Source organism: Vulpes lagopus, chromosome 22 (genome assembly GCF_018345385.1).
Source record: "Vulpes lagopus strain Blue_001 chromosome 22, ASM1834538v1, whole genome shotgun sequence".
Classification (NCBI taxonomy): domain Eukaryota; kingdom Metazoa; phylum Chordata; class Mammalia; order Carnivora; family Canidae; genus Vulpes; species Vulpes lagopus.
In genome coordinates this window covers 11,952,225-11,966,198 of record NC_054845.1, presented here as the reverse complement: position 1 = coordinate 11,966,198, position 13,974 = coordinate 11,952,225, and the positions used below count along the sequence as shown (strand labels likewise).

General features: G+C 35.5%; 1 protein-coding gene across 7 annotated transcripts in view; it reads right to left on the bottom strand.

Annotated features, from left to right (window-relative positions):
* NBEAL1 (neurobeachin like 1) overlaps nt 1–13,974 on the bottom strand; it is a 188,017-nt gene that overhangs the window by 145,363 nt on the left and 28,680 nt on the right. For 5 of the 7 annotated variants that reach the window (XM_041737494.1, XM_041737495.1, XM_041737493.1 and 2 more), the window contains exons 3-5: nt 11,986–12,077; nt 7,219–7,380; nt 451–532 (exon numbers count right to left, since the gene is read on the bottom strand). In XM_041737494.1, coding sequence (XP_041593428.1) covers nt 451–532; nt 7,219–7,380; nt 11,986–12,077 — 336 coding nt within the window. Of the gene's footprint in view, nt 1–450; nt 533–7,218; nt 7,381–11,985; nt 12,078–13,974 lie in introns of those variants that run through there. The other 2 variants (XM_041737498.1, XM_041737500.1) reach the window with 2 other exon arrangements.

Here is a 13,974-nt window from a genome sequence, read left to right as displayed (position 1 = left end):
TCAAATAAACCTGAATCCAATTGAGTCTAAAGGGTCAGTTAATCATATGGACTGGATATAATTTTTTAAATTTTAAATATGGCCTAGGAAGAGTTTCTTTTTGTTTTTTTTTCTAGGAAGAGTTTCAAATGAGTAACAAAAGCAAGTATCTTTTCACTAAGAGGGCTATTTGATAGTAATAATATATAATACATATATTGACAAATTATGTCATTATAAAAAGCCATTTATAAAACTTTAATTTTTAATTAAAATAAGTATATTAATTATTGCTTCCTACTTTTAGATAAAACATTTAAGATGTCTGAAATATATAGTACCTAACAGTAATTTTAATTCACTTATTATCTCCTCTAAAAACATTTAACTTTACTAATAGTAAATATTAAAAAAAAGTAAAACTTAGTTACTCTCAGTAAAGCAACAAAAGGAATATATTAATTCACCTACTTGCTGAATATAGAGTGTTGTCATAGTGATGACATGATTAATATATGAGCAAGTCCCAATTTCTTCCACATTGGAGAGATTTCTGTGAGAAAGAAAAGAATACTAATTACGTATAAATAGTAACAAAAGTGTATGCTCATGTATTCAGGTTGATTTTTGAAAATACATGTTGGAAAATGAAATATGAATGACATTCATTAAAACTTAAAATCGATATGGTTTACATAACTAATTTTCCACTAAGAATGTGAAACATACTTCAAGCACCATTTAACTACTGTAAACAAAATGTTTAAGAGAAATACATGCTGATTAGCAATTATTTGTTACAGAAAAAGTGAAAAATATCACAAGGTGGAAACAAAAGAGAAACAAAAAATCATAAATATTCCTACAACTCAACAGTTAGCAACTATTTACATTTTGAATTATTTCTTTTCAGGTTTTTTTTTTTTTTTGTATATAGATCCTTAGTTTGGTTTTTATACATATTCCTGCTATTATAACACATGTACAGTTTTAGGGTTTTCACTTTGCTTTTTGAAATTTCAGTTCCTTTATATCCAGATATCTAGATATAGATAAAATACATTGAAAGGCCTTGATAGAAAGACCCAGCATCTGTACATTCCTACGAGGGCATAATATAATCTCTTGTTTAAAGCAGTGAGTGGGTCAATAAGTGCTTGGTGTTTAATTAAAATATGGTCCTCATTTTTATACCACTTTTATAAGACAAGATAGGACACATAATGCTAACATTTTCCTATAACTAACATCATCAATCTTTTTCTTAGAATAATAAACTAAAATCTATTAATCTTCTGTTCTGAGACATTGTGAAATTGAAAAAAACCTTTAAAATACAACTGATGCTAAAAGAAAAGGAAAAACAATGGAATTAACCAAGTTCTTCATATAAGAAGTCAGACTGGCATGACTTTTTTGAGAAAAAAGTAAAGGCGAGGTAAAGCTCAAAGACCCTATGGAAGATTCTAGGAAGATGGAAAAATAGGAATCACCATGGATCTGTCTCCACACCTAGAAAACAACTGTACTGGATATAACTCATTCTGGAATTCTGAAGTCTGCTGAATGCTGGCAACTTCCAGCGGAAGACCTCGGACAGTAAACTACAGTTAACTTTGGTTAATTTTGGTAAACTTCAGCTATTATTAGCACAGTAGCAACACCCAACCTCCACCCCCAGCCATGTGGTGGGCAGGACTGTACATCTTCCCCTAACAGCTTCCTTAAAGGAACCAAGGTGGACAGAAGAACCCTGGTCCTTCAAATACCAGAGATGTGTGCTCTGATCACTGACTCCTGCTTCTGATCACAGAAATGCAAAAAGGCAGGCAGCCATTGTTAGTATATCTCACCCAACTGTTGCAAGCCCTTGCTCTCTGGCTGAAGTAACTTTCAGGGAACTTAAAAGGTCAGGGACAAAAGCACCCCAACATAATAAAAAGCCATATATAAAAATTTTACAGCAGACATATACTTTATGGTGAAAGACTGAAAGATTTTTCTCTAAGACAGAAACAAGGCAAGAATGGTCATTTTTACTGCTTCTATTCAACACAGTACTGGAAGGCCTAACCAAAGCAATTAGACAAGAAAAAGAAATAAAAAGCATCTAAATTAAAAAAGAAGTAAAATTTATCTCCCTGCAAATATAATCTTATATAAAGAAACTTTAAAAATTAGATACAAACCATTAGAATTAATGAATTCAGTAAAGTAGTAGGATAAAAAAATCAACACACAAAAATCAACTGCATTCCTGTACATAAACAATAATGAGAAAGGATTATCATGAAGACAATTCCATTTATATCAGCATTAAGAATAAAATACTTAGGAATTAATTTAACCAAGGAAGTGTAAGGCATAAAATGAAAACTAAAAAAAATTGCTGAAATAAATCTTAAGCCATAAATAAATGCAACCACATGTCATGTTCACAGATCAGAGGCCATCTTACTATTAAATTATCAATACTACCCAGAGTAATCTACAGATTCAATGCCATTCCTATCAAAATCCCAAAAATATTTTCTACAGAAACAGAAAAACCCATCTTAAAATTCATATAGAATCCCAAAGGACTCCAAATAGCCAAAACAATTTTGAAAAATAAGAACAAACTGGAAGACTCACACTTTCTGATTTATTCCCTAGTACAAAGCAATAATAATCAAAACAGTGATGTTGGCAGAAAGACAGACATATAGACAAATGGAATAAAACAGAGATCCCAGAAATAAATCCTCACATGTATGTTTTTGACAAGGGTGCTGCCATTCAATACAGAAAGGAAGTCTTCAAAGAGTGATGTTGGGAAAACTGGATATCCACATGCAAAAGAATAAAGCTGGACCCTTACTTTACTCTGTATACAAAATATTAACTGTATACAAAATATTAACTCAAATGGATCAAGAACCTAAGTATAAGATTTAAAACAATAAAACTCTTAGAAGAAAATAAAGTACAAGAGTGTTATGACACTGAATTTAGTAATGGCTTCTTGGATATGATACCGAAGTATAGGTAACAAAAGTAAAAATAAACTGGACTTCATGAAAACTGAAAAATTTTGTGCACTGAAAGACACTATATAAAAAAAGACATTATTAAAAGAGTAAAGAGGCAACTCACAAAATGGAAGAAAACACTTGCAAATCGTATGTCTGACAAAGGATTAATATCCAGTATATAGAGAGAGTTCCTAATTCTAAACATCCAAAAAATCAACCAAATTCAAAACTGGGCAAAGACTTGAATAGACATTTCTCTGAAGAACTATGTGAATGGCCAATAAACACACAAAAAGATAGTCAACATCAAAAATCATTAGAGAAAAAAAAATCATTAGAGAAATGCCAATCAAAACTATAATGAGATAGTCCCTCACACCCATTAGGATGCTAGCTAGTATTAAAAAAAAAAAAGAAAGAAAGAGAAAGAAAGGAAGGAAGGAAGGAAGGAAGGACGGACGGACGGACATCTGGGTGGCTCAGCGGCTGAGCATCTGCTTTGGGCTCAGGGCGCAAGCCTGGGTTCCAGAATGGAGTCCCATATCAGGCTCCTTGCAGGGATCCTCCTTCTCCCTCTGCCTATGTCTCTGCCTCTCTCTCTTTCTGTGTCTTTCATGACTAAATAAATAAAATCTTAAAAAAAAAAAAAAAAACGGGCACCAGGGCAGCTCAGTTAATTCAGCATCTGACTCTTTTTTTTTTTTAATTTTTTATTTATTTATGATAGTCATACAGAGAGAGAGAGAGAGAGGCAGAGACATAGGCAGAGGGAGAAGCAGGCTCCATGCACCAGGAGCCCAACATGGGATTCAATCCCAGGTCTCCGGGATCGCGCCCTGGGCCAAAGGGAGACACTAAACCGCTGCGCCACCCAGGGATCCCAAGCATCTGACTCTTGATTTTGGCTCAGGTTGAGATGGAGTCCTACCTAGTATAGAGCCTGCTTAAGATTCTATCTCTTCTCCTCTCTCTCTGCTCCTCTTCCAAAACAAAACAAAAAACAAAACAAGAAACAGCAGGCAAACAGAAAACAACATGCGTTAGCAAGGACATGGAATAACTGAGATATTTGAGTACCAACAATGGAAATGTAAAATGTTATAGCCACTGATCTGAAAAATAGTCTATAATTCCTCAAAAAATTAAAAATACAATTACCATATGATCCAGCAAGTCCACTTTTGGATATGTACCCCAAAGACTCAAAAGTAGGGTCTTGAAGATATATTCATGTTCATAACAGAATTATTTTTCTATTTATTTTTTTCCTTACTTAAATCCTTAGCTCACCTGAGGACCAGTGGAAATTTACTTATTTTTTGTCCTTTCCATCTTTCCCTAAGGGGCTTTTCCCTGCAAAATGCCTGACATGATACCAGAGGGGAACCTAGGAGTGGGGGGCATGCCAGGGACTTAAATACAAGCTGGAGGGCAGGGCACAGGTAGGACAAGAAAGAGACAGCACAAGGGACATAGCTTCTCAGATAAAGATGAACGAAGAGCAGAAAAAAGCTGTGCCAGAGGGCAGAGGGATAAGATACTAAGGGGTGAGCAGAAAGGCCCCCAAGCCTAGGTTGATACCCACATTCCCCAAAAAGTAATGACAGAGCATGAAGACCTCCCCTCATAGGTTCCAAGGAACAGAATGGAGAGAATAAATCAGATGTACTGCCTCAGGGAAAGGGAAGAGGTCCTGACAGAATGAAAATATTTACCCAAGGCTCCAAACAAGTTGAAAACTTATGCCCATGCAAAAATCTACACAAATGTTTACAGCAGCCATATTGGTAACTGCCAAAAACTAGAAGTAACAAAGATGTCCTTCATTAGGTAAATGAATACACAAAGGTGGCACATCCATAAACTGAGTATTATTATTCAGTGATAAAAAGATACACACTGGGCAGCCCGGATGGCTCAGTGGTTTAGTGCCGCCTTCAGCCCAGGGCGTGATCCTGGAGACCCAAGATCGAGTCCCATGTCAGGCTCCCTGAATGGAACCTGCTTCTCCCTCTGCCTGTGTCTCTGCCTCTGCCTCTCTCTCGTGTGTGTGTGTGTGTGTGTGTGTGTGTGTCTCAAGAATAAATAACATCTTTAAAAAAAAAAAGATACTATCAAACCACATAAAGACATGAAGAACCTTAAATCTATATTGCTAAGTGAAAGAAGTCAGTCTGAAAACAGTACACACTGTATGTTTTCACATATATGACATTCTGGAAAAGCAACACTAGTTACAATAAAAAGAAATCAGTGGTTGCCAGAGGTTGGGCATGACATGAGAGAAATGAATAAAGTGAATACAGGGCATTTTTAAGGTGATGAAATCATTCTGTAAGATATTGTAATGGTGGATACAAGACAACATGCATTTGTCAAAACTCAGAGAACTGTAAAAAAGTGAACTCTAATGTACTCTACAGATTTCAGTTAATGATATATCTTTCCAGTTCATCAACTGTAACAAACTTACCACCCTAATGAAAGATGTTAATAATGGAGTGGAAGAAGCATATAGGAACTCTGCATTTTTTCCAAATTTTTATATAAAACTAAACTGCTATACAACATAAAACCTATTAAAAAATTTTAAGGAATTTTTTTTAAACAGAGAAGTCTCTAAAAATAGAAACATATTCTGTAATTGGCAGCTATTAAACATTAAATTTAAAATAAAATAAACATTAAATTTCTCATCAGAGATTATTAGCTCCTAGTAAAAAAAAAAAAAAAAAAAAAAAAAATCAACCAAAAGATGCACTCAGCTTGGAGGCCACTTGGGATTCTTGCTCTCTCCCTCTGCCCTTCCCCCCCCAATTGCATGCATGCCACCCATGCTCTTTCTAAGATAAATAATTTTTTAAAAAGAGCTAAGCATATTGGATTTAAAACAGTTATTTATCTATAGGATTTCTGATTTCTGTAAAACTATACTAAGTAGTTAATAGGACAAAATATTGTAGATCAACAGACCAACTCATGTTTTATCACCTAAGTAAATCCTTTTTCCCCTCAACCCTTTAATTCTTGTATTATTTTTCTAAATAGAAAGGATGATAAAGAGTATAAAATCAGAAAAGTGTGTACAGTTCTAGAAGAGCCTAAATTAGGGGAGAAACATTTTAGCAATTATTGCTCAATCTTTCTGTGATTTTTGCAGTCAAATGCATGAGCAGTTAAGTGAAAGGTAAATAAATGCACAGTAAATTAAGTCCCTGTTTGTCTACTAATTAATTCTAAAATATTTATAAAACAAATAGTATATATTATAGGAAATGGCTTCCAAAAAGAAGATAGACTTTAAAGAGGTATACAATGCCCCTAACCCAACAGTTCTTAAATTTGTATATATAGGTTAACGTGAAAGTCGTGAAAAATTTGAATGCCTGAGCTCTTTGGAGTCAGAATTTTCATAAGGCTCAAGCTCTGTATGCCTACTAAGCTGCCCAGTTGATATTTATGCACACCAAAATTTAAGTGCCACAGACCTAATTATCTATAAACCGGGAAATATAAGCTATAGAATAATTATACTTTGGTAAAATTATAAAATGAAAGATTAGAAAAATACATTTCATAAATGATAATGCACAGTAGTAAAAATGTACATATGTTTACAGGTGAGGATCACACAGAAAATATCACCGTGACAAATTCTTGGTTAGGTAAAAATTCCAGTCACTGTTTTTAGAGTAATTTTTTTTTTTTTAAAATCTTGATTGAATCGCTCTATAACTAGGTATGGTAATTAAAAGGCTTTCCAATAGGGGTGGCCTGGCTGGCTCAGTCGTTGGGGCATGAGACTCCTGACCTCGGGGTAGTGTGTTCGAGCCATATATTGAGCATGAAGCCCACTTCAAATAAAGAAATAAAACATTAAGGACACTTGGGTGGCTCAGTCAATGAAGCATCTACCTTCAGCTCAGGTCATGATCTTGGGATCCTGGGAATAAGCCCAGTGTTGGGTTCCCTGCTAAACGGGGAGTCTACTTGTCCCTCTCCCTCTGCCCCTCCCACTGCTTGTGCTCTCTAATAAATAAAATCTTAAAAGAAATAAAACATTAAACAAATAAATAAAAAGCTTTCCAACACAATAACAAATCAAAGCCTTTCATAAAAGATATACTCAATCTTTAAAGCTCCATATGAACACCATTAATAATCAATAAATGCATTATTTTGATAATTTTTTAAAACATGTAACTAGTTTGTTTGTACCAGATACCTGCAAAGAATAATGAAGAACTTGACAAGCAAAATTGACAAAGCTTGTTGTTGTTCCTCTAACCCATCTGCCATTTTCTGAACACACTGTAGCAGCTGGATCCTTAGAACCTGCAGAATATTATCAGGAAGTAGAGATATTCCTGGAGGCACATCGTCTACCCTGTAAGGGGAAAAAATAAGAAGGGTGATTAAGTACAACAAAATCTTTGGCACTTTAAAGGAATTGGCATTTTTATCTCAAATCCTAAAGAAACTCTTTTATTCCAGATGCTCTGTGCTTTCTCTGCAAGGCACCACCAGATGACCAGTGTGACATTTTAGATTAGTAGAGCACAGAAGTTAGTCTTACCTCAGAAGAGGCTCACTGAAAAGAGGAAGTTAGAGAATCTATTTAATATCTCCAATTGGGGATCCCTGGGTGGCGCAGCGGTTTGGCGCCTGCCTTTGGCCCGGGGCGCGATCCTGGAGACCTGGGATCGAATCCCACGTCAGGCTCCCGGTGCATGGAGCCTGCTTCTCCCTCTGCCTGTGTCTCTGCCTCTCTCTCTCTCTGCGTGACTATCATAAATTAAAAAAATAAAGTTTAAAAAAAAAAATAATATCTCCAATTGTCCTGGAGACCCGGGATCTGAGTCCCACATCGGGCTCCCTGTAGGGAGCCTGCTTCTCCCTCTGCCTGTGTCTCTGCCTCTCTCTCTCTCTCTCTCTGTGTGTGACTATCATAAATAAATTAAAAAATTAAAAAAAAATCTGTCAACTGCTTTACTAAACAATATTCACCTACTAAAGGCTCCCCAAGCCATGTGGTTAGAAGAGGGAGAGAAGATAACCAGCAAATGGGAAGGAGAAAGATAAGCAGGTAAATGAAAAACCCTACGCATGAGCATTAATAACTTTTTAAAAAATAATATATCAATATTTTGTGACATCTGGTTTCTGGGTAAGAAGACCATCTGGTTCTTTAAGGACAAAAGCCAAGACCAGATGTGACTGGTTACTCTTATAACACAATTCCCCTAGAATCAAAGTCAGAAGGCCTGTAGACTAAGTTCCACCTCTATAACACAAAGCACTTCATATAATCCCTTACATGCCCTAATCTATAAAATTGTAGTATCATCTGCCCTATTTCACAGGGTTCTGAAACCAAAAGGTCAATGTGCACTTTTAACTATGAAATATGTAAAGAACTATAAAAATATGTTTAAACATACAACACTAAAGCCTAAAAATATGTAAAGAACTATAAAAATATGTTTTAAACATACAATCACTAAAGCCTAAGAATCTTTCCATAAAGCCACTGAATACTAATTTTCCTATCTCTATTAAGAAAAGTACCCAAACAGGGCACCTCGATGGCTCAGTTGAGTAAGTGTCTGTCTTTGATCATGATCCCAGGATATCAGGCTCCCTGCTCAGTAGGGGAGTCTGCTTATCCCTTTCCTTCTGTCCCTCCCCCCTGCTTCTGCACTCCAGCTCTCTCAAATAAATAAATAAAATCTAAAAAAAAAAAAAGAAAAAGAAAAAGAAAAATATCCAATCGCAAAGGAGCACCATAAAGAGCTACTATGATTAAATGACAATCATACTTTAGTCTCTTCTTCAGATAATGCTTAATATGAAGATTTACTATTATTTTTACACTAAGTTTAAAGCTATTTCATTCACTGTAGGCAGAAAAATTTGAAACACATTACCAGTAGTTATATAAATATACATAATATTTTTAGCCTCTCTCAGAACCATCCCACAACACAAAGTACTTTACAAAATAAAGCCCTTAATTACACAGCAATTACACAGCACATTACCAAGGTTGCCAAATTCTATAATCATGTCACAAAAATACATGTTTCATTTTAGTCTGGGCATCACTTCACTCATACTTTGGATTCTTTCATTCTTTTTTAGTGGTACCCGAAAAACTCCCATTTTTATATACTTTTCTTGCTAAAAAGCTAAAAAGAGGTGATTAGAAAACACAGTAACTTCAAAATAATAAAGATTTAAACTTAAATAGAAGTGATTTTCAAGACCAAACTAAACTATTCCTACTGACTTTTCCAAAAACATAAGTCAATAAGAAACCTACATCAGATTTCCCAATATTTCAATCCTACTTAAAGGATTAGTTCCTTTTTCCTTAGTTGTCCCATTCTCTATTTTCATTTTTACTAGACAGAAAAAAATTAGCTTCTAAAAGAGAAATCTATTCTTGTGTTTATGTTCATTATAAAATTGGGATTTGGTTAGAAATTACTTGTAGATAAAATTAAAAGTTTTGGCCATATTCCTAATGTGATGAGGATTTAAGAATTTGGAAGCATTTTCCCATCATTAGACTTTGCTGCCCCCAAATTCTAAGCTCCTTTTGCTAAAATTTTCCAATCTCCAGAATTCTGTTTCACTCCTCTGTTTGACTACTGAATGTCTGTATTAAGCAGCTGCCCATTGTTGTCTCCATCTAACACAGGAAAAAGTCCAATTTAAATTGCAAGGCTTTAAATTCTGGTAAAAGCATCCCTTGCCTTGCATCATGAATTGTCTTAGAAGTTCCATCAAGTCAGTTTAATTTAAATGAGGATTATGTGTTTTTTATCTTTAAGGTGAACAGACCACTTTTATATATCATGCACATAGTATATTCACTTGAAAAACAGAACGTTTCTATTAGTAAAATCTAAATTCATGGTTTAGTATTATCAGATATGAAATAAAATTTTAAATAAACCATCTAAATCATGAATAAAACACTGTTATGGCATTTTTCATCATATTTTATTTTATTTTTTTAAGATTTATTTATTTATTCATGATACACATGGGGGGGGGGCAGAGACACAGGCAGAGGGAGAAGCAGGCTCCATGCTGGGAGCCCGATGCAGGACTCGATCCCAGGACCCCAGGATTGCGCCCTGGGCCAAAGGCAGGCGCCAAACTGCTGTGCCACCCAGGGATCCCCTTCATCTTATTTTAAACTCAGTGGCAGGGAGATCTCTGGGTGGCTCAGCAGTTTAGCGCCTGCCTATGGCCCAGAGTGTGATCCTGGAGTCCTGGGATTGAGTCTCACATTGGGCTCCCTGCTTGGAGCTTGCTTCTCCGTCTGCCTATGTCTCTGCCTCTCTCTCTCTCTCTCTCTCTCTGTGTCTCTCATGAATAAATAAAAATCTTTTTAAAAAATAAATAAATAAACACAGTGGCAATAGAAGTCTACATAAAGTTTTTAGAAATGACCTCCCAAGAAAGACATGTATAACAAGTGCATCTTATAAACTTTAGACTTCATTTCAATATTCCAAGAATTCAAAGGCCCAAGTCCTGACTCCATGAAATCCTTAGGCTCATGATTTAAAGGAGTTGCAAGTTATTAAAATAAAACCACTTCTAAGCATAAACCACAAAAGTACTCTTTTATGAGTAGATATCAATATGTAATCTTATTTTGAGTTCAAGACTTAATACTTTTCAACCTTTATAAACCTGTTACAAATTAGCTAATAAGGAAGAACACTGAAACTGTATGTATTAATAATGAAGCACTAATGCTTTCTGAGCATTAAAGCACATCTTTTCTTAAGTTCAATGCCTCGGTCCAAAGCTCTAATGACTTCTTCTCTGAATTATTAAAATTACCCCTTAACTGCACTTCTTGCCTTCAGTCTCAACCCTTTCCAGTTTAACCTAATACCACTATAGGGACTTTTAAAAAGCAAACTTAATCATGACACTGTCATGTATAAAATTTTTGTAGAGCCTCACATCTTCCACAACAAAAAAATCAAAGTCCATTAGCCATGCATACACGGCATTTCATGATCTGGCTTCTGATCCTCCAGACTCAATTCACCCATGTCCATCCTCTGATGGACTATCTCCATCCCCAAACTGCAAATGCTTTCCTCCTTAAAGATTTTTAATTCCTTAGATACTCTTTCTCATTATCAACCACCACCCATTTCTCCCCTTCCATCTCAATGTATCTCTATAAATGGGAGTTCTTTTTGTGGCTAAAAGTGTCTAGGGTCTCCTCATTTCTCCAGCTTTTTATCCCAGCCTAACCTAACCCCTCTTACCTTAGTAACAACTAGAAGGTCTTCAAGATGGCTTGAAAAAAAAGTAAAAACTTTATCTGGTAAGTGGGCCTGGGAACTGTGAATGGAGAATGGTGGTTGGCAGAGTAATTTCCACAAAATTTGAATTTTTCTATCATTTTTGTGTTTTTTAACTCTAACTTTGAAAAATCTGAATATTTCATCTCCTCCAAGATGTCTTCTAAGACCTCACTCTATAATAAAACCATAATTATAAGTATAGTGTTCTCAGTGAGTTCTGTGAGTCTAATGAATTACTGAACCTGAGGGAGTCGTGAAAACTTTCAAACTTATATCCAGTTGGTCAGAGGCATGAGTGGCTCCCAGGATCTGCAACCAGTGTCTTAAGTGAGAGCAGTCTTGTTGAGAACTTTGCCCTTACTTTGTGGGATCTATCACTAACTCCAGGTAGTGTTAGAAATGAAGTGAATTGCAAGACACCTAGTTTGCTTGTAGTTCACCAACGTAATCTTTACTTCAAGAAGCCAAGTCTCATTTTAGCAGGCAAACATGCTATGATGAATTAACAAAGTCTGCCATAGGAGCAGAATTATGCAGAAGTATCATGTATGTCACATAATTGCTATCCTTGTAATAGGCCATCAGTGAAGTCTTTGTGCCTCAAATTCACAAACTCAACTAACAATAGGAAATTAAGTATTTCTACATACCTGGTAGGCAGCTTTTCAAAGTCAACATCTAAGAATTGTTCATAGCTAGAAACAAAATTGTCCAACCAGAGTTTCAGATAATCTGGATCTTTCTGAAAAATAGAAAACCAATATTAAGTATACCTGTCAGGGAAAAAAAAAAAAAATGCTTTCATTCCTATAAGCATATAGAAGCAATAATATGAAATCTCTTAAATGATATTCAGGAAAACACACGTGAAATTTTAAAATGTCTATTAAGTACAGTGAACCCTTGGGGCACCTGGATGGCTCCATCAGTTAGGCATCAGCTAGGATCGTGATCCTGGGGTCCTGGGATTGAGCCCTGCATTGGGCTCCCTGCTTGACAGAGAGCCTACTTCTCTCCTCTCCCTCTGCTGCTCTCTCTACTTGTGCTCTCTTTCTGTCAAAAAAATAAATAAAATAGAAAGTATAGTGAACCCTCAAATGGCTTCCCATGTCACTCAAAGAGCTACAATTTTAACAATGTCCTATAAGATTCTAAACAATTTGCCCTCCTCTATTCCCTGACATTATCCACTATTACCCTCTACTACCCTGGCTTCCTGGTTATTACTGGGACATGCTAGATATACTTCTACCGTAAGGCCCTTCAACAGTCAAAAGACTATTTTCTCTAGCCAGAACACTCTTTCCCCAGATAGATGAATGAATGGCTAACTCCCTCATCTTCAAGTCATTCCTTAAATGACATTCTCAAAAGCCTACTTTTACCATCCTGTCTTAAAATTGCAATCTTACTAACTTTACCTAACCCTATTCTGTTTCCCTCCTGTGGTGCCTTCTCACCTTCTATCATACTGTGTCCTTTATTTAGTTATTAGTTTATTGTCTGTCATTTCCCTGAGAATGTAGGCTTCACAAGTGCAAGGCCTTTCTAAGGGCTTACCATGAGTGACTTCTTTTTGTTTACTAATGGATACCTAATCAGTGCTTGGCACTGAGCAGGTGCTCAATAAATATTTGTTTAGTGAATTAACGAGAAATACAAGATGCGTAAGTAAAATAAAATCAGATATAGATCATTAATCTAAACAAAAACTAAAACTCTTATAGAAGAAAATATAGGAGATACAATATACCATTATAGGAGATATACCTTTGCAACGTTGGGGTAGACAAAGGTTTCTTGACTAATATGCAAAAATCATAAACCAAAAAAAAAAATTAGTAAGTCTTAATCAAAATTAAAAACATTTACTCATCAAAAGACACCAGTTAGAAAATGAAAAGGCAAGGCATATCAGCTGAAAATATTCTTAATACATATATTTGACAAAGAACTTACACTAAGAATATATAAAGAATTCCTAAAAATCACTACCAAAAGAACAACTCAATTTAAAAATGGGCAAAGTGGGTGGCTCAGTAGTTAAGTGTCTGCCTTCAGTTCAAGTTGTGATCTTGGGGTCCTGGGATTGAGTCCTGCGTTAGGCTCTCTGCAGGGAGCCTGCTTCTCCCTTGACCTACATCTCTGCCTCTCTGTGTCCCTCATGAATGAATGAATGAATAAATAAATAAATAAATAAATAAATAAATAAATAAATAAAATCTTTAAAAACAAAAAAATGGGGGCGCTTGGGTGGCTCATGGTTGAGCATCTGCCTTTGGCTCAGGTCATGACCCCGGGGTTCTGGGATCAAGAATAAATGAATAAATAAATAAAATCTAAAAACAAAACAAAAAACGCCAAAGTGCAAACATTTCACAAAAGGAGATATAGGAATGACCAGTGAATGAAAGCATGTTTAATATCATTAGTTATCTAGAGAAAAGCAAATAAAAATCAAATGGAATACCCATTAACACACTCACTAGAATGGCCAAAACTAAAAACCCTGACCCTGCTAAGTGTTGGGGAAGATGTGGAACAATTAGAACTCACACTTCTGGTGGGAGTATAAAATGGTACAATCATTTAGAAAATAGTTTGGCAGTTTCTTTTAAAGTTAAACACAGACATACCAC